Source organism: Cyanistes caeruleus, chromosome Z (genome assembly GCF_971803275.1).
Source record: "Cyanistes caeruleus chromosome Z, bCyaCae1.hap1.1, whole genome shotgun sequence".
NCBI classification, from domain to species: Eukaryota; Metazoa; Chordata; class Aves; order Passeriformes; family Paridae; genus Cyanistes; species Cyanistes caeruleus.
The window spans coordinates 1,098,665-1,120,345 of NC_141732.1; the positions used below are offsets into that span (position 1 = coordinate 1,098,665).

The 21,681-nt window shown below is 37.6% G+C and overlaps 1 protein-coding gene across 1 annotated transcript in view; it reads left to right on the forward strand.

Moving 5' to 3' along the window:
* Nucleotides 1-21,681, forward strand: part of ATG10 (autophagy related 10) — a 61,065-nt gene that overhangs the window by 5,169 nt on the left and 34,215 nt on the right. Inside the window, exon 3 of the mRNA XM_023944700.2 lies at nucleotides 2,874-2,993. Coding sequence (XP_023800468.2) covers nucleotides 2,874-2,993 — 120 coding nt within the window. The remainder of the gene's footprint in view (nucleotides 1-2,873; nucleotides 2,994-21,681) is intronic.

Genomic DNA, 21,681 nt, shown 5'->3' on the forward strand with positions numbered 1-21,681 from the left:
GAACCCTGTATTTATAGCTGTAAGTGAAATGTTCCAAATGATGTTATTTTTATAATGTGTTTTCTTGGTTTGGGTTTTTTTTCCACTGGAAGAAAGCTGTAAAAAAGCCAAGAGCACCTCTAGCGCAGGAGCTGGTGGAGCTGAACTTGGGTGCTGCTGTTAGGGATGACTGGTTAAATCTTGATGTGGAGATGGAGATTTAACGGAAGCAAACGAGGCCCTGCTTGCTCTCTGCTTTATGTTTGTTTCATATTTGGAGAGGTTAATCCAGGTAATCATACTAAAAACTGCATTAGTTCCTTTTGGCTTTTGATACAGCTGTGGTAGGAAGGGACTCCCTTTGCAAATTAGTGGGATCAAGGTTCTGGCTACAGCTTTGATTTATAGGGGTATAGAAATGTGTGGAGTACAAAGCACTACAGAGTGCAGCAGGAGGGATGCTCCTCCTTCCTTCCTGCCCTGAGACACAGCTACCAAACACAGAGACTGCTGGCTCCATCCATCCATCCATCCATCCATCCATCCATCCATCCATCCATCCATCCATCCATCCATCCCTTATCCATGCATCCATCCCTTATCCATGCATCCCTTATCCATGCATCCATCCATCCATCATCCATCATCCATCCATCATCCATCCATCCATCATCCATCCCTTATCCATCCCTTATCCATCCCTTATCCATCCCTTATCCATCCCTAATCCATCCCTTATCCATCCCTTATCCATCCCTTATCCATCCCTTATCCATCCCTTATCCATCCCTTATCCATCCCTTATCCATCCCTTATCCATCCCTTATCCATCCCTTATCCATCCCTTATCCATCCCTTATCCATCCATCCATCCATCATCCATCATCCATCATCCATCCATCCATCATCCATCATCCATCCCTTATCCATCCATCCATCCATCCATCCATCCATCCATCCATCCATCATCCATCATCCATCCATCCATCATCCCTTATCCATCCCTTATCCATCCCTTATCCATCCCTTATCCATCCCTTATCCATCCCTTATCCATCCCTTATCCATCCCTTATCCATCCCTTATCCATCCCTTATCCATCCCTTATCCATCCCTTATCCATCCATCCATCCATCCATCCATCCATCCATCCATCCATCCATCCATCCATCCCCCTAACCCTAACCCTAATTTATTTTTTTTCCCCCTCTCCTCCCCTCCCTGGCTGTGAGGTTTGACTCTTTTGGGGGTGAGAACTGGTTCAGGGAGGCAGAGGCTCTGTCCAGCCCTGCTCTGGCTCAGCTCACTGTGCCGTGGGACATGTCACCTCTGTGGGTGGCTGCAGCACTTCTGCTGCTGCTCTTAGTGTGACAAATACCTGTGCAGGTAGGTATCTTTCCTCCTGCTGGCACTGTTGGGAAGCTCCTTGAGGAGACACTCCAGAGGAACAAGGAGACCCTTGAGAGGGTGTTGAGAGCTAAAGAAGTGGATTTTCTATCACCAATTTAGGCTTAGCTGTCCTTTCATCAATTCTCTGCGCACTGGGTTCCTCCCTGCACAGGCTGCACTTGGCTCTGCAGCCAGGACATGCAGGAAAGTTTGGTGGGTTCATGCTCTTAACGAGATTTACTGAGAAAATAAGGCATACACTATGAGGAGTGAGCGATGTAATTGCCTATACTGTTATTCATGCTTAAAAATCAATGGAAAAAATACATGTAGAGAGCATTATCTTTTTTTTTTTAAATGTGTGAAACTTGATCAGAGCAAAGTAAACAAGTAGATCATAGATTTTGGAGGTACATGTAATCTACAGTGTCTTTGGAAAGAGAGAATTAGTGTGTCAATACAAAAGCTGTGCTGGTTTAAAGGTCAAAATAAATGGCATAAACTGTGTCAGCAATGACAAACTAACCAAAAGAGTTAAATCACAACTAAATTTGCAGTCTTGTCAAGAAATTTAATGCTATGTTAATGAATTTTGTAGTGAGACTGTTTTGAATAGAATCCTTTTCTGTCAGATGTTGTGCATATGCTCTCTGTTTGTCTAAAATAAAATGTAATGAAACAGCTAATAAACCCCCAATTTATTTGTTTCCTTTGAGAAATAAATCCTCAACATGCAACTACTGTTCTTTGTCTTCTGTACATGCTTTCTCCCTTTCAGAGTGTACCTGTTATTAAAGGTTTTCTCTTCTCTTGCTTCTAATTAGCAAAAATAAAATGTGCAGGTAGGCACATGCAGGAAAGCTCCTAAACCTTTCTTCTGCCGCTCTGGGATTGTGCTAGGGCACTTAACAGCTGTGGGCTGTGTGGCCTGGGAAGCAGAATGATAAAATAGGAGCTGGGAGAAGGCACAGCTTCGTCTGTTTCCTCTCAGGTTTGACCTCAAAGGTGATCAAGAGAAGGAAACAAGTTGTGACTCTGCATACATAAATTCTGAGGTTTTGTTTTGTTTTGTTTTTCAGAACTTTGTAAAGTTAGAGGGGGAAACAGAGCAAAACCAAACCAGGCTCGCAAGAGTTGGGAAGTTAATCCTGGCATGAATGCATTGAAATAGGTCAAAATCGTTAATAACTCCTCATCTCTTCATCATCTTGGTGCACTGCCTTCCTGTTCTTTGGCACTTATCCTGATCCCCAGGGTGCAGTTATCTTATTCCATTAATAGCTATTAAAATTTATTTTTTGCTGTTCAGGTCTTTGACTTCCTTCAACACCGAGAACTGGTGTAAACTATCTGTGAGAAGGTGCTGAGGAGCACTGCAGTCATCGGTGCCTATAAAAAGACTTGGAGCCTGTGCCTAAATACCATGCTCTGTTTATTTTCTAGAACAGTGAAGGCATTTACCATTTTGGTTACAGAAAATTTCTTTTTTCTTTTTCTGAACACAGGACCTTGGTGATGGTTATCTTAGTAAGACACACTTCCAAGTAAGAAACAGACACATCCCACCAGACCTCAAGGAGAAAAACAATGGTAACACTGAAGAAATGTTATTTGCACATGTAGAAGTAAGTACAGATTTTTGAACTTACGTGTTTATAAAATAAGTAATAAAATTAAAAACCACTATGCAAGTAGGTCCTTCCAACAAGACTTCAGATCTGAAGTTACCAGTGGCTTTTAATTAGTTATGGGGGAACTAATTAATGCATCTTATTGAGGTGTACAGCTGTATTGGTGTTAAAATTGGGAAGAAACGGATAAGATTCCAGCATCCTTTATGTAGGTGTTCTCATAGGATAATACTTCTTTAGCATTTTCATTCACTAACATTAAGGAAACTTTTTTTGTGTGTATGTGTATTTGGAAAAAAGATTAATCATTAAGATTTATTTATCTTAGAGGTAAATGTTAGTTAAAAGAATAAAGGAAACTTTGAGGTTAATACTCATTTGAAGTGATATTTATTGAATAAGAGTACTTTTTTGCTGTGGAGCTGACATAAAGACTGAGCAATTTTTTGAAACTGGTGGCAATGAGATGTTCCTGAAGGAGAATAAATGTCTTTCTTCCAGAAAATTAAAACTGTTCATTAAGCTCTGGTTGGACTGATCTGAATAATTATTTGCTTGCTTGAGTCTGCATTAGACCTCCAGATTATTGACTAATCAGGATATAAATGACAGGGATTTCCTCCCTTGTTATGTTGTTACCATAAAAAAGAAAATAAATCTTGGATTATAATAGACTGAAAGCAATGTATTCTGTAGGCTGTTGAATAGGTGGATGTGGTATACTTTGAAGTTACCTTTTTCTGCAATTCCTTTCCTTTTTTCATCAGCACTCTGATTGCTTTTTTTTCCCCACTGAGACTCTGGTACATTTAAGACATTTTTGGTCTGAAATGAGTATTCTTTTGGCCTGGTTTCTGAAGGAAATGGCACTTAAAACAATTGTGCTATTAGTCTGTGATACAGTCATTTCTACTGATTTTTGAGCTCACTCACAGGTTTCAGCTGCATTTTAAAGAAGGATAGATATCCAAGTCATTTAACAAAGAGCTGAGGCATTTTTCAAGTTTTTCTTTAAATTGTATTCTAGTATTTTGTGAAAAAAAAAGACAGATATCAATGCTACAGGGTTTGTTATTTAATTGTCATTAACAACACTTTGTATACTTCAGTCCTGACTGGTAACAACAGATTACTGTTTATACTGAAAATTGCTTTTGATGTTTGTGACTTTTTTTTTTTTTTTTGAATAGTGATTCAAGTCTTTGTTATAAAGTGCATTTTTAAAGAACATCTGTAAAAAGCTATTGAGTCCTTCTTCTGGAAAGAAGGTGTCAGTTACAGAAAACATCATACAAACAAAAAGACTTCCGAGTCTCTAATGTACTGAAATGTTAAATACACTGAAATGTTATGATAAATAATAACACTGAAATAAGATTCCAGGCCAAGCTTTGTGGTTTATCAAGGTACTGTAGTGAGTAGTCCTCAAGATATTTTAGAAGATTTCTTTGTTTTGAACCACAGTGATGTGCAGGTTGGAAGGAGCCTTTGTACCTGTTACGTAGGAGCAGTGAAGATGAAGAGTGAAGCAACAGAAAGGTCTCAGAAAATTGTGGAGGTTAATAAGACTGTAAGAAAAAGAATTAATTTCTTCCCCAAAATACTAAATTCCTAATAGAGATGATGTCAGATTTACATTCTTCATTGAGTCAAAGGGTAACCAGACTGTTAAAATTATTTTAAGCTATCAAATAGGAAAATTAAATTTGCTATGGATATGTAGAGTAAAGCTGTGTGTTTAACACTAAGAAAGATGAAAATGGTGACTGTAGAGAGGTTACATTTTCTTAGGCACAGTAGTTCCTGTGTAAGACACATGTTCTTTTTCACAGATATTGAGTGCTAGAGACCAATTCCACTCTAATATCAATCTGTTATTTAAAATAGGTGTTAGGTTTTGAGTTTTTTATAGTTTTAATATATGTTGTACCCGTAAATCACATGGTATTATGGAATTACTGCAATCTGCTTGAATAAGTTATTGAAACACATTCTGATGAAAAGCAAAAGTTGAGGCCTTGGTGGAAATTGGAAAGTTTCGTCTGGCTATATGCATTAAATTTTTATTTTTTTTTTTGTTAGAAAAGTAACAGCTTTAATTTTTATATATTTGGAGTGTAAATGAGTTCTAAATAAGAAATTAAATTTATTTTGTAAAAAAATGGCCACTGACTGATAGTTGTATATTTCATGATTTTCAGTTCAGAATTACTGTTGTGATCTTGATTTTTCTAAATTGTATCTCTGTTACTTGTATTTTATTGGAATATTTCCATCTGACTAATCTGATTTCCTCCAAGGTGTGATAGAGATGATGCATGTGCATGTAATAATATAATTAACCAGGAACAGTAAGAAATGAAAAATACGGAAATTAAGATCCGAGTAATCAACATTTGTTGTTAGGAACAATCAAAAAAAAAAAAAAAAAGAAAAAAAACCCTGTGCTGTGGAATATGCTAGGGCATAAGAGGCCAGAAGATTTTCCTCCTGTCATCCTGGAAATCCAGTTCAAAGGTTAGAAACAGAAGGTTAGTTTTGGCAGAGAAGGTGAAAATTTGGAGGAAAATCAGAAGACAGATTTTTGAGGTTGGGTGAAGTTATGAGACAGGATTTCATTCCTGTGTAAGGGATTGAACCCAAGACACATCAGGGAGGAGGTGATGTAGAATAAACCATAAATATATCCTGTTGTAGTGGGGTACAGTTAGGATATTAACACTGCAGAGATGCAAAATTATTATTGTTCTACTCATTTTCAGTCTTTGAAGAGACACTGAAACCTAATGATGTGATAAAGAAAATACACAAATAGCCTGAAGTAACTTTATTAAAATAGAAAATTAACTATCAGTTATCACAGTGTCAGAATGTGCTAATCTTAAGGGATCTACTGGAAACCTGACCAATTTACTTGGAGTTTGTTTCACTTCACTGATTAGCATGGATGGTTAATGTTTCCAACTTTCCATGTCATTGGTTTTGTCTACATATCAGGGGCCTGCCTGGTGAAGGAGTGATGAATAACTTTGTATTCTGATCTTTTCCACAGAGCAGTCTGTATTATGTGCTGGTTCCTTATATACAAGTTGTGTTTTCATCTGAAAACCAAGAATAAAATTCTATGTGGGTTTCTTTCTGCTTATTTTAGATATCTGCAATATAGAGCTTGTCACTTAAATCTTTGTTTCTGCCTGAGGAGGTAGAAAAGCATTTTTGGGTATAAATCAGTTGACCTATTTTAGGTGTCTCCTCTAAGAGATGATGAGTCTAAAAGTATGTGTTTCTCCTAAGAGGTGATCAGGGTTAAGCTACATGGCTGTGGTGCCTGCACGTTTTCATGTCAGCCCCATACAGCAAAAGGTGGCTTTGGGCTTCTTAAAGCACTGGGAATTCGTGCTGGTGACTTCACTGGGGCTTAGATTTCACTTGGGTGGTGGAGCTCATACTTAGCTGAGGATTGTGTTTTGTAAAGTAGCAACGTAAAGACAGTTTAAGGAAGTTTTTTTTTTTTTTTTTTTGTACTTGGCAGTGTCTCCGTTGTCAAGCTGTTTATCTTAATGAGGTGCCTGGGGATCCTGTCTTAAGCAGACCCTATTTTTCCATTCCTCCTAGAAAAGGATTCACACTGTTCTTCTGGTACGCCATCCTCTGTTTTTTGTGGTTTTAGTTTAATCAAGATGTTTATTTCGACATTCTGATTGGTAAACAGAAACTACTAATGACAATGTGACTGATGATAAACTTTAGGCCATGTTGGTGGAGGATGCCCTTCTGACCAGTGAGATCAGATTCAGTCCCTTGGATATAAGCTGAAGAGTCAGAAATCTTTTAGAGTCTCTTCCAAAGGAATAAAAATATCCTGAGATGTAAAGCAAGGGACAGATAGGAACACAGGGGCGCCATTTGAAAATTTTTAAGTTGCCATTTTGTTCTGGTTAAATTTTTATTGAATCAGTTGTTGTCTTTCTGAGCTGTTCTGACTTTGTGCCAGCTGAGTGTCATCTGTACTTTTCCACAGACAGCATAAATCTTGTGTAACCACCATAAAGCGTTCTGGCTAATTCAGCAACAATCTTCAGTATGTATTCTTTCTTGATCCAAATCAAATCTGTCCTCCCAGGACATCTGTCAGGGTCTTTATCAGGGAACATGGGACTGTGTCTTCTTTTCTAGCAAGGACAGAAAAGTTGCATACATTATTGCATGAATTGTTGATAAGGTGAAAAACACTGTGCAAGATTCAAAGTGAGGGTAGTTCTCCTGTCTCAAAGAGCTTATGCTCTAAACGAGTAAAATGGGAAAAAATCTGGATTCACTTTATGCATTCTTTTTGTTTGTTATTCAAATAGCCCAAGGGAAGCAATAACTTGGAGTAATAATTCTCAGTGTGTGGTGTGTCTCAGCTCCTCTGGGTATTGCAGAAGTGAGTCAGCACGGAACCATTCCTGGAGCCGGAGCCACTGCCGCTTTATAAAGGAGTGGGCAGGTTGGGAATGCTGAAGGTCTGTTTATACCTGATACTGCCTTTGGAAAACGAGCACTGAGCCTAGCACACACGCTGATGAAGTTGTGCATTTGCTGTATTGTGGGCTCCACCTTTGCTGGCAGCTGCTTATGAGTGTAATCTGCCTGATGGGGGATGTGGGAATGAGTCTGACATCTTTCTTAAATGTCGTAATACCATAATTTGCTGTTCAGCTGTACTTTTAAGTTTGTAGCAAATAGAAAACTACAATTTTTAGCAATTATTAAAAATTTTTCCTCTAAAAAAATCTAGTATTTTTACAATTAGGAACAGCTCCTTTTTCTTTTTTCTGTGCAAAAATAAATAAGATGAACACAGTGTAAACATTTGCATAACCACAGTATTTGTTGGATGGTTAAGCGAAAACCCAGCAAACAGTGCTTAAGGAGAAAAAATGTAAATACATTTAATAGAATCCAGCATTCACTGCATGGAATAATGGAAGTACCTTAGTAAAGAGGGAGAAAATCAAGTATTGCATACCTAAACCATCAGTTTGTAGTAAATATGTCGGGCTCAAGAGCAGTGAAGTTGCTCATGTACCATCACCGTTTTCAAATGCCACATCACAGAAATGAAACCCAAATGCAGACCTGTGAAAAATAAAAGAAACCACTTATGCTGAAGAGTTCTACAGCGTATTGCAAAATGCAGTGAAGATCCTCGTGATTTTGCTTAAAAATCTATTAATCTGAAAGTGGAATTAGCCTTTATTAAACCACAGGAAAATATTCCAGTGTGGATTTTATTAACTGTTGTCTGCATGGAAAGGCTTGGCAAAATAATGTCATTGTTTAGAAATATCAAGGCTGGAAGGAACTTTGGTGAAATTACACCCCTTCCTTGAGTGGGAGAGCCCTCATAAAAAGCAGAATGCCTCAGACAGAAGCCACCTGAGTCTCTGTCCTGCTTTGTGGCTCCTTCACTGATGGGATGCTTGAGTCTTCAAGGAGGAGTTTTAAATGCTTCTGCTCCTGTAAAGTTCTGGAGGCACAGGAAGTTTTTGTCTCCCACACACAGACCTTTGTGCATCGTTTACTGAGTGTCACGTTGGAATCCTGGCAAATCTTGTTAGCAGTAGTTACATTTAGTTTCCAACAGCTTTGATGACATGCTGTTGGCTTGACTGTCGTTGAGGGTGGTGGGACCCTAATCTGAACTCTCTTATCGTGCACATTCCTTGATTGCTGTTCTGTTTTACCCACTAATAACTTTCCACAAATCTTAGGAAATATATCAAAAGCAAGTATATAAACTAATTATGATGCTTTTGGGAGAACTGAAGGAGCGCTTTGTCTCACCTCCAAAAGTGATTAATTTTCTGTTTAGATGTTAGCATGGAGTGATTTCAACTTTTTATCTGCCATCTTGGTATTCAGAACTGTCACTTAATATTAGCAAATAAATGCTGCATCAGACACAGGAAAAGATGCTCTAATTCAGGTTTGGTAACTGAATGTGACAGTTTAGTTGGAGTTACCCTGGTTGAAGGCATGATGTCATTCCAGCAGAATGTCTTTCTTCTGCAGTAAATATACATTTCCTGTGGAGCATGTACTGAGGCTGTGGGAAGTGAAGGTGATTTTCCCAGAATCTGAGCTTTGAGAGAGCAGTAATGCCAGTGACAAAACTATTTATAAGCTCACCCTTTTGTCCTGGTGATCCTGTGTTTTAGATATTAAAAAGGGGTATTGTTGTTTTGTTTCCATTTGGTGCATTTTCTCATGGTGTCTGGAAAGGTGTTTTGAAAAATCTGTATGATGCTTTTAGAACATCTAGACAAGATCAAAATCAGAGTAAAGTATTTACGCTTTTTTAATTCTTCGAGTTAAAATTCAATTAAATAATTCTAGTTTGCTTTAATGTCGTAAATTTACATTCTGTTGGGGTTTCTTTGTACAGTAAGTCGTTATTATGAGGTTGTAAAAACCAGTTTTTTAAAAATTGTGCCAGGGTGGACTTGAACTGTAGTTGTCTTCCCACAGTAAATTGTGTTAATTTACGTTTGAACAGTGTGTAATTGCATATACAGCAGCAGTATCAGAGATACATAGGCCACACAGTCACTCACCTACATGGACTGCGTGTTTCCCCTCTCAACTTGCTGGGTTAATACAATTTTTTACAAGTCTTGGTGACTCTTCCATCAAATGTCTTGATGCTTGGCATGCCTTGATAGCTGGGCAAAACATCAAGAGATCCCAGGCTCTGCAGTTTTATCAATGGAACGGCTTGTGAGAAATTAAAATCTGTTTTTCTGTTTCCAATTTAAAAAATATTACTGCTGTGGTCTTAATAGGAGAGACAATTCTGTAAAAAAGACATTTTTCCTTTGTTGTATTGTTCACCCTCTCTCTCCCTCTTTTTTTTCTCCTCCAAAAAATGTTCAAAATGAGCTGCTGTGAAGGAAGGAGGTACTGATGGTGATGGCCGTACCAACAGTGCTTATGTTGGCACATTTGGCCACACTTTGGCTTCCTTTTATTTAAAATATTGAAACTAATGCATGTTGTGAAACAGTACCTCTGTGACATTTCCTCAGCAGCACTGTATGCCTGGGGATAATGGCAATGAAGAGTTTGGGAGGGATCTAAATTCCCCAACTTTTATGCATTTTGGTATCAAGACATATTTTAGGGTGCAGTAGAACACAATTCACATTGGTCATAGTTGTTCAGAATTGTTTAATCACTGAGATACATTGCAGAAGGTTTTTTTCTCCAGGCACATGCATTGAAATGTGATGTTAAATATCACAGAAAGATTAATGTTAACATTCTTGTGTTCCTGAAAGAAAATCTCCAGTGTGTTTGCAACAACCTGCCCGTGCCAGGTGTAGATAAATTTTGTAGATAAATACACATTTTCAAATACTTAATGACATTAATTCACAAATGAGAGACACGACACTGTAGTGTTTATCAATACTGTTTTACCACGGTGGAAACACAATCACAATCTGGTCAATTGTTAGCATTTTACTTTTAATGGTGAACCTCCAAACACTTCACGTTTCCAGCCTTCCATATATGCCTGCTTTTGTTTCTCTTAAATTAAATTGTACTGGTTCAATGTTATGCTCTAATTTTCTGGGGATGATGATGCTCATCTGTATTGGAACAATGCTTTTATTTTGGCCAAGTGCCTGTGTTTTTAGCAGTGTCATATGATTGTCTTTCAGTGTGTTTGGATTGCTTGCCTGCAGCACACAGGTCGTGTTGGCTCAGAGTGAATATTGCAGATTTAGGGCCTCAGAGTGGCTTCCTGAGAACCAGGCTAAATGGCCAAACTTCCATATGTTGCTGCTTTGTGTAAAATTCATGGCTATTGTCCTTTTAGCTGTGAGGTCCAATTGAGTTTTGTTTCCTTCCTAACACCATCTCTCTCATTGTCTCTGAACTCTCAAGATACATGGAAAAATGCTTTTCTCCCCTTTGTTACAAAGGATGGTTGTGATTTTCTACTCTGGAAAAAAATGCAGTCTCATATTTTCTTTTCCCCCCTGCATGATAATGCATGATAAGGTTTTCTTTACCATAAATCTTTTTGTTAGCCGTATTAATTAAGAAGCAGCCACTGCTGGGTTTGTGTTAATATTGTAACTAAAGCAATTTAGCTTTTTCTCTTGAGGTCAGAATGTGGTGTTTTCTTGAGAACATAGACTCACATTGTGTAATCAGTGTGTGATTCTGAGGTCAGGTCCTTTCTAGCTATAACTAAAGAGCATTGAAGTTCACTGAAACTTAGGAAAATGTGTTCTAGAGTTACAAATTATTTTTCATGAATCATAAAAATATCTTACTTTTCCCCATATAGACCAACACACAGAGAGGAGACACTGCTTTTTTGCCTTGTAGGAGTCGACTTAATATATATGCTTTAAAAACATGTCTATATATAAAGTGTGTATATAACATAAGACTTTTTTTGTACTGCACTGGTACTCAACGTGATGCTGCCAATGCAGAGTTTTAAAATTTGGTGCTAATGTGATTATGAATGCCCCAATTTCAAAATTTGTATTCTAGTATATGGCAGATATTAATTTGATTCTGTCAACTTATATGAGACAGGTGTTTTCCTGAATGAGCAAGACAATAGATTTTTAATACAGAGCAGGGATTGTTAAGGTTGTGTAATTTTTCTGCCTTGGTTTGCCAGGGACTTGTTCAGGCAGCACTTGTACATGCTCACTGACTTTTTAAATGAGACACTCAGAGTTCTACTGAGTGCAAGGTACTGAGAGCACATCCTGAGCACAGGACCTTTCCATTGGGAATGGAAAATACACTTCTTGGCATAAATGGAAGTAACTGGGAGTATTTCACTTAATGGGTGGCTTTCTTATGATGATCTGTGGTGGTAGCAATGAAAATGAGTTATTTGAGTTGCTCTGAGTTCTGAGGAAGATATAATGTTGTACACTAAATAAGATTTAAGTTTGCTGTTTGAAGAGGAAAACAATAAAGTGTAAGAACTCGTTGTGATCATGAGATAGATATTTTTCTGGGATAAGTGATCAATGAAGTTGTGGAAAGGCAGACGTGTCTAGTATGGGAGAGGGAGAGCTGAGAGACAAAAGACTTGTGGTGTAGGTCGTACTTTACAACATAAGCTTTGTGTCCATCTAGTCATTTTTGTAATATGATCATTAGTGTTTCCATCTGTATTTTGTGTTTCTCCCCATTTGATAGCTTGCCAGTAAAATTTCTTTCCCAGACAGCCGAACCTAGCTTGCAGACTGACAGGGCACAAAAAAAACCCCCACCTTCAAAGGAAAGCACATTAAAAAGCTTAGAAATCACCCGAAAGCGTTAACGGCTCTGTTGGCTGTTACACGATGGGATGCAGGAATTGCAGTAATGTTCCCTTCCATCTGGTGCCTGCAAACTTGCTGTTTTCGGAGGCATTCACTGCTGTAGCAAACTGTTCACTTATTCATTCTTGTGTAGTTGCCCGTTATTCTTTGGAAAAGACTTGGGTTGAAAGCGGCTCGGTTCTTTGTTACAGAAGTGCTCAGTGTCAAACATATTACAAGGAGATGTCAGTCCAAATGCAAATACCATCAACTCTCAAAGCCTCTCCGCATGTTGTGTATATTTGGAATGTGCTGTGAAGGTGTAGTCCCAGGAGTGAGGATCTTGACTGACAATACTCAAAGGAAAATCATGCAATATCTGTGCCAAAATGTCTATCTCAGGCTCAAATTTCAATTTCCGCTTTAAATTTCCTGGCTTGTGTTAGCTAACATTACAGCCTTGGTTTTCCTTCTTTTCTTAGGATCTCTATGGTTATTTTCTTTGTTGCATCTGGACTGGCTAATTTTCGGGAAGGTGAGATAGCAACTGAGCGGAAGGTGTCACTCTGAGAGGGAGGGATGGTTTAAGGAAGTAAGGCAAGTGAAGGCACATTTCTTCTTGCCAGACCATGCGATAAAGGAATTCATATGTAGTTTCTGAGCACACACCACATAGAAATGTTCAACTCTTGGTCATGCCTGAACATCTGAAGTCACTGTGTTCATACAGCAACAGTCTTTGATGGTGGGTTCCTAGCAGGGTTTAGCTATCACCTGTCATACGCGATCCTATCCCAGAATTTAAATTAGTCTCTTCAGTCCATCGGTATTGAGCAGCTAGATTAACCTACTAACAGTTTTCCTGAAAGTATTACAGGAATTCCCAGCATTCTGCCTGTCTTAATTGACAGTGTTATGTAATGATGTACATTTATGTAAATCTTGTGTTGATTTCAGAAATGGTGAGCAGTATTGGGGTGCGTTGAGATGACCTTGGAAACGTTCATTTCAGTATATATAAGTTTTCAGGTGCTGTACGATGTGCCTCTGTCCTTTCCAGCTTTCTTTTCTGGAAGGATTTGGTGCTGCCTGTGCTGATGTGACCATGGTAGCAGTGTGGGCTGTGGAACTGCTGTATTTCCAAGGGCTGCAGGTGCAGTGTCTGAAATACCAGCCACCAGATCTGCTCTTGAGGGACCTCAGGGCTTTTAGGATGAAAGCTTGGCTCTCACAGGCACGTATGTGGGAGCCAGTGGTTGTTCCTGTTTTTGACTCAATTCCTTTGGAAATGCTCTGGAGATCACTTAAGATTCTGTTTGTCACCACAGTGTACTCTTGAGGTTGTTTGCCAGTTTTTTGTGCTGTTGAGTATCTCTAAATAAAGATCTTATCTGCTTGAGTTCAGGCAGCAGGAGTGCAGATGTGGGTAGACGGTCATGGTGACCTTCAAAAGTAGTTATTTCTTCACCAAGTAACTTGGAACTTTAGCCCTGAATATGATTTAATCTGAATTAAGTGTCTAGCTTAAGCAAACTGAATTCCATCTTCCAGCTTTGTTAGTACTTCAGTTAGTGCTTGTGAAACTTTTGTTTTCCCTCATTTGTACTCAGTGAAATCCATACTTTAGCGGTGTCGGTAGGTAACACTGATCTTTTTGGGAAGGAGGTGTGTCAGAAGAATTAAATGTTGTTATCTGGGCCATACAATTTCCAGCAGGAAACTGTGGCAGGTGTCTGAGCTGGTCCTTTGCCTCTCTTCAGCAGAAGCTTCTGAGCACAAGGTGTTTGGGGAAATCAGACCACACAGACACTTATAGAGAGCAGTGCCACTCCGAATCAGAATCTCTGATTTTGAAGGTGTTGTCCAAGATTTAGAAGCTAAGGCAAAGTTAAGTGTCTTGAGTACTTGCACAGGTACTTGCAAGAGAGAGCACAAGAGCTAGAAAAAGCTTCCAGTATGAAATCCTGAAACCAAGTAGGATGCATGGAATGTATTTAAGCATCTACTCTGCAGGATTCTTGCCCTTCAGCATGTGACAAGACATGTCTTACAGCATGTGTTCTAATACATGTTTAATGTATGTTTAATTAGTCCAGTGTTTAAGATGCTGAGGTGTAGTTAAAAATTGAAGAGAGCACTGAATCAAAATTTTGATCCCATGGCCTAGAAATACTTAGCACTCAGGAAAAGAAAAAGAAAAAGATTGCTACTGCTATTATTACTACTGTCCATTTAAATACAAATGTAAATGGCAGACTGTCTCATGGGTTTCTGATTTTTAAAATATTTCTACTTGCTGATTGTTGTTAGATGCTTAAATTCCATATTCCCCATATTCCATATTTTGTCCTATTTTTTAGAAGGATAGAAACACATTTGCTGTTTAACATCAGGTGGTGTTTTTGTGTAAACCATAACTGCACAAATTTGAATTCTGGGAAGATTGTTAGACATTGGAAAGATGAGACTGCAAAGGGTCTGCTATACCATGGTTAGCAAGGTATAACACTTTCCTTTGGATTGTGTTAGAAGGCCTATTTTGATCTGCTTTTCTGTGATGTGTGCTTCAGTCTCTGCCCTTACTCCTTCTCAGAAATTCTTCTTTCTCTGGAGTGTTGCTAACCACATTTGAGCAAAATAAAGGTTTTTAAAGAAAATTAAGCTCCTGCAAGTTTTATGGATGTAAGTGACTGAGTGGAGGACAGGCCATGGAAGTTCTCTGCCTGAGGTAACTGACTGTGTGCCAGAGAATCCACATTTGTAAATGTCCCAGCTGGGGTAAAAGCCCTGTCCTTCCTTGGGCCTAACACTTGATGGAGATCTGAATGATAGAAAAATGAGCCAGACTAAACATTTCAAAGTAATTCCAGGTAATTCTGGGCTTACAGTATTTAGCAAGCAGCTTGATAAACAATTTCAAAATATTTTGTCATCTGAATTTGAAGCAATACAGAAAAGATAAATATGAATTGATTAAAGAACTATGCTTGCATTAAAAAAGACACTGCTTTTTTGCTATTGATTTTTCCCACCACTTTCCTCAAGTGCCTGTGCTTTGGGAAGGCAGAGTGCATTTGATGGAATGTGAGTAAAGGCACCCTTTAATTCCTGGCACAATATGCAGAGTACACGGACATTAAAACATTGAATTCTTTGGGGAAGCCCAGCTTAACAGTATCTGATACAACATGTGTCCCTGTAAGTGGCAGATTTGAATGGCTATGAACAGTGAGAATACCTTGGCAAGGAATTTTTTTTTCCCACTGTTAACCAGATTTTTGGTATTGGACTTTATTTCCTGCGCCAGGTTTTTTACCTCATCTACCAACTCTACTGATTTTCTTTGTCTCTGCAGGAAAAGAGCTGCCACAGTAGGGTCTCAGAATATTATTTGAAGCCCATCTCTAGTAATACCTCTAAAAATAACTAGACTTTAATGTGCTTTTTTAAAAAAGTCTTTCTGAAAACTGCTGAGATAATACTGTGACTACATGTATAGAAAAATAACATGAGTGGGGTGGTTGGTGATGTTTGTCAGTTAATGTACTTAATTTCCTTCAAACATAATCCCTGTTCTGGTACACTTATTTTTCTTCAAGGTGTTTTTGTGTTTTTTCAATTAGCTGGTACTTTCAGATTTTGTCCATTGGTATTTTAAACTGTTTCTGAGAATTCACTTTTAGCTGTTGTTTCTCAAAGTCAGCTCTGGATCCCAGACCTTGTTACCATGTGTAAACAGCTGTAGCAGGTGTTCCATCATCTCTTTTTACAGTCAGGTCTGGGAATCTTCCTGTGATGAGCTCTTCCCTTACATGTGTGAAGACCTTCATAAAGGACAGCCCTCCTCAAAGGTGTAAATAAGATGTAATTAAAAAGGATAATCTGTTTTCTTTCACGATTGAAGAATGTTAAATGGCCATGCGTGAGCAATACAACAAAGTGCTTAAGCAAATCAAATCAGAATTCAAGCGCCTCAAAGATTTAAAGATAATAATTATTAAGAACTGAACACTTGACACTTTGAGCTGAACTTATTAATAATTTGTAGTCATAGAGGGAGGCAGTGAATGGATGAATAGAAAGAAGTGTGAAGAGTAGGAGGGAAGTGAGCTAATGGAATACTTTGGTAAGGAAGGGGATGTGCCCATTCTACTATTTTACAGACTTTTTTTATTGTAGCTTCATAATGCCAGAACTGAGATTGCAAATAGTTCAATATTTGATATTGCAAATAGTTTCAATAGGGTGGGTTTTCCCTTCTTTTTTTATTTTTCCCCATTCATTTTTTGAATTCCTTTACTTAAACTTTCTGCTACTAGCACAAAAAAAACCCCCTTAGATATTAAAAAATTTGTTTTCTCTGTAGAGTAGGTACAGCTGTATTCAGTTGGTTCTGAAGTAAGATATTTGTTCTTAAATAATAAGAAAAATACAGAAAGCTTATTCAACACTTCTACCAAAAAATAGGTTAGGGAAAATACTTGTTGTGGGATTGTAAGTCATTTTGAGAGGATTTACAACTTTTTAGTTTAAAAGAATAGTTGAAACAAGTTTTGAGTATGTCACTAATTGGATTTGAAGTCAGACTTGTAGAATTATTTTTCCCCACTAGTCTATTGCAAGTGGCTTGTTGATAACTACAGCATTATTAGATTTAATTACTATTCTGGTTATTATTGCTAACAATGGCAAGAGTCTTTGGTATGTAACAGCTGATGTATTTCTCTCAGCAGTTGTGTTTCTTAATGAGCAAAACCTGAAATTCCTTCAGACTTGGTTTTAGCATGTAGTAAGAATTACGGAACAGCTGGCCTGAGAAAACAGGCTCGAAAGGATGTATCATTAATTGATTCTGTTTAAAATAAATAGATGGACAACTTGAGTGTTTATGTTTCTTATTTTCCAAAGGGCAGATTTTAATTTCTGGAAGAGGTTTGATGTTTTTGACTGAAGCATGTTTCACCTTTCTTCAGTCAAATGTGTAAGATTGTCTGAAAAGCAGCCATTGTACCAAGGTCATTACCAAAAAAATCCCAACATTTAGGAATGGCACAAAGGTATAGCTTAGGCTTTTTAGATTCAAGAATTTTCAGAAAGAGAACCTGCTTTATATATGGAAAATAGACAAGTACCAGAAGGTTATTTAACTCTGCATATACTAATATTAAAGAAAGATAAACAAGTCCAGGGAAAAAATTGCAGAGAAATTTTTATTTTACTCTGTTCACCAGGTAAACAGAAATAAATTCCTATTTCCAGTAAAGATTATTTCAGACAAGGCAGGATGTCTGATGACTAACTACTGTAGATAGTAGATGCTTCAGTCAAGGGGGAAGCAATTTTTGAGAGATCATGAAGAAGAAAGTAAGCAATAATTTCCACCCTGCAATTTCTGTCAGGTGTCAGAAATCTGTTGGGTTTTGGGGCTTTTTCCTATTTCAAAAGGCAAAAAGCTATATATTTATTAGTCTGGCATGCATCAGTGGTATTCAAAGTTTTTGAAGGAATTCTTACAGAAGATTCAAGTAAAGGTTGAATATGGAAATAGGATGAAATGCAAGATGATGTTACAAAAGGTAGTGGATGTATTGAGCCATTATCTATGATCTGGCACTCTATCTGAGTGACTTGACAAAGACAATTTGGTGCTCTTAATCCATGTAGAATTTAGTGAAACTTTTTATCAGTGGCCCACAGGAAAGCAATGTGTAATAATTTAAGCTGTGTGATAATACCACAAAATTTCAGCCACAGAGAAATCTTGTATTTTAAGCTGTAATTGCAGGACAGGGAATCAGAGAGGGTTAATGAAATTTGCTGATGGCAGAATATCTGGAAGCATTGTCAATACAGCAGAAGGTAAGAAATTCCTGTGGAGAGAGCCAGAGGAGCTGGAAGACTGGCACAACAGAACCAGGATGAAATTTAGTGGTGCAAAGTATAAGGTCATGTACTTGGGGAGTACAGGTAAGGTTATGCTGCTTCAGAAGCTTGTGGCTCATTAGTTGGAAATGACTGAGGAGGAGAAATAAATGGATGTTTTAGTTGATCATAGGATTACTGTGAACTGCTCATGGGCATGAATAAAGTCAAGTCAGGTTTAGGTTCTGTCTGGCTGCTGCTCTCTGATGGAATTGGTATTAAACACGGATGTTGAGGACTTGGCTTTCATGTTGTATGCTTAATTACAGCTACTCCCACTGAAACAAAAAAAATAGAATGGATTTTTTATGTTGATTGGAAGAATCAGGTTGGGAAAAGAGAATAGGCAAAAGAATTCTTGTTTAGCATTAAAAAAAGAAAGCTGAAAGAAAATATGATCTATCTCTGTTAATACATTGGGCAAAAAAGGGTTTGAAGTGCCAAGGAATGAAAAAAAGCTCCTTAAACTAATCTATCATGTTGGCATGAGAATTTACAGTTATAAACTGAACTTGGATAAACATGCACTAGAACCAGGGAAGTGAGATGCTGACATAACTTTCCAAAAGGAGCAATAGTATCCTGAAGTCAGTTAGTTTGCAGATAAAACTATATAAATCTATAAAAAGGCATTCTGTGATGTTTGATACCTGTGTTAATGAGATACTGAACTTCATCAGTATCTCAGCGTCCCTTGGCCTCCTGTTTCATAGATCATTGTTCATTTGTGTTATTCGTGGCTGCAGTGCAAGATGCACATTTAGAGTTAATGCCTTTGTTTATATGTAAAATCAGATTCTGCAAGGCTGCTTGGAGAGCAAGGAAATCAAAGCAGAGATTGCACAAGACTGAATATTTTCCCTGTGTGAAACAGGACCTTCATCCTCACATAGGTCTGTGAAAGGGATTTTCATTTTTGGCCTAGATAAGGGGTCCTGGAAGCCTGGGATCTTGATTTTGGGAGTGTGTGATTCTCAAAATCCCTACAGTTTTATTCTTTTAAAAAGCTGTCTCCCAAGTTCTGTTTTCATGTGAAGTTCAGCTAGGAGTTTCTTCTTTTATGTCCTGATGGATTAAAGAAGGAGAGTGCTGCAAGGTTAGCCATTTATTTCACCTTTGTAGCCAAGCTTTGTCTTGAGGCAGAGAAAATTGTCTTTAAAAGGTCTTTAAAAATGCCATTTTTAATGACACACAATTTTAGATTATTCATAGCTTTAGATTTTTTACCTTTTTCTTGGAAATCTTGTTTCCAGGTTTGTTATCAAGAACATAATATTTTCCTTTTCTGGTTGGAATTTGTTTTAATTTGCCAGTAATTTGTTGTTGAAAAGGAGCGGGTCTGACAAATATTCTTCTCCAAGGAGGTATGTGTAACAGGAAAGCAGCAGGGATGTAGAACCTGAGATAAGTTTGGGATTTTCTGGAGCTCTGCAGGAGTCCTGCCAGCTGGAGGGGTCCTTGATCACTCTGAATCTCCCAGGTGGTAGGAAAACACCCTGGCAGCATCTGTATGGAGTACCTTAGTTGAGGTTTACACTGAAAAAAAGAGAAGGTAACCCTGATGACAGAATTATAATTTTTTGTAATAAAATCTAATATTAATATGCTCTTTTTAGGTTAGCTTTGTCTGAGTGACTCAGACAGCTCCCAGTAGTGATTGGCAATCAATAGCAATGATATGAACACTGTCATGTTTCCTCATGGAAATGACAGGGCTCGGAGCAGACAGCGTAATTGTTTGCTTTTCTGCACAGGTACCAATGTGATTGCACTGCTGTTATTCAAAGGAATGAGTTCATGGGACTAAAGAAGTTGTGTGAAAATTGGAGACAAATGCTTACATGGAGGGAAATGTAAATATAAAACAGAGCAGGCATTAAGTAAGTCATGCTAAACACTGGCAACTCAGCAGATTCTAACCTCGTACCTTAAAACCAAATTAAAATCCTTAATAACTTTTTTTTCACTTCTCAACATGGCATATGCTTTTTCTTGAGGCTTGTCTCCATAACTAAGAATTCAATATCACAAGTTCTTTTTTTCTATTTTTGGTTAGCAAAGTTATATATTTCTATCCAGCATCTGATTTTTACCTTTGCTTGGTTCTATGTCTATTGCTTAATATCTGCAGTATCAACAATTCCTTTAATGCCTGTATGGTTAAGAGATAAACAAAAAAAACTAGTTATTTTGAGAACATCTAATATTAAAGGGATGAAAGACACAGAAGTTCTGTTGAACCATGGCAAAAGAGAGCAAAGGAAATACATCACAGCTGGTCAGTCAGTTTTGGAATGCTGATTCCAGCCCTGTCTTACACACTCATCATCCTTCATAATTTTAAAGAAATATATCTATTTTTAGGTTATAATTTTTTTTGGTTTTTTTCTTTCCTGTGTTCATCTCTCCTCCAAAGACTATATAAAGAACTGGTATTTTCTTCTACAGAGGAAAATGTGGGAAAAGAATATGTTCAGATGTGTTTTAAGTATGCTTTTGGCACCTATTTCTGTGATTAATGCTTTCTTGAATAGAAGACAAAATTTTCAAAAGTGTTAACCCTCCTAGTGTTTAAATTATGTTTTTAAGTTAAAGATACCAACAAATCTTGCATTTACTGTTGCTTCTCTGGCACCCTGGGTTTACATTACTAGCATGGTAATATTGTTAATTCTACAGACACAGTTGTAGTATTTTCCTGGGTTATATTTGGTGAAAGTCTTCCACCACCTGAAGAAATGAATAAATTTTGGTGTTTGCAGCTTTAGCTATTATTACATTCTGTTCCTCAAGATTGCTGAAAATGGAATTCATTTCAATGCTGGTGTGAGGGTATCCATCCTCTGAAAATATGTCTTAATAGTTCACGGAACTATTTGGCAATGACTTTGTTTTTGAGTAGGTGTTTAGCACAGGAAGTTGTTATTCTTCAAAAAGTCATTTGTTAGATTATTTCAGAGCACGGTTTTTACAGTTGGTAAAGCTGTGAAGGTGCCAGGGTGTACTCCAAGGTTGTCTGAGACATGATAATGTTGTCCTGTAATTAGAAGTTCTCCTCACCTGTGGTGAACCATCAAGCGTGTTTTTTACCATTTTCAGTTGTAAAATTAAACAGTTGCTAAAAGGACTTTTAAAATACATAGGTATTTTACCACCTAATGGTTACAGCCTGGTAATATTTGATCTTAATTTTGGAATGTTTGGATTTGAAAACAAAGCTATCTAAAATATATATTGAGTACTGCTATCACTTGTTTTAAAGGTTTCTAATGTTCATAAACAGAACCAGTTTTGAAGTTATTTTACTAAAATAGAGAGCTGTCAAGTGACATAAACACAGTAGTGCTGAGTTTATGTTTCTGTGGGGTTTTTTTTGGTTTGTTTTGCTTATTTTAGGTTTTTTGGGGTTTTTTGGGTTTTTTTTTTTAATGTTT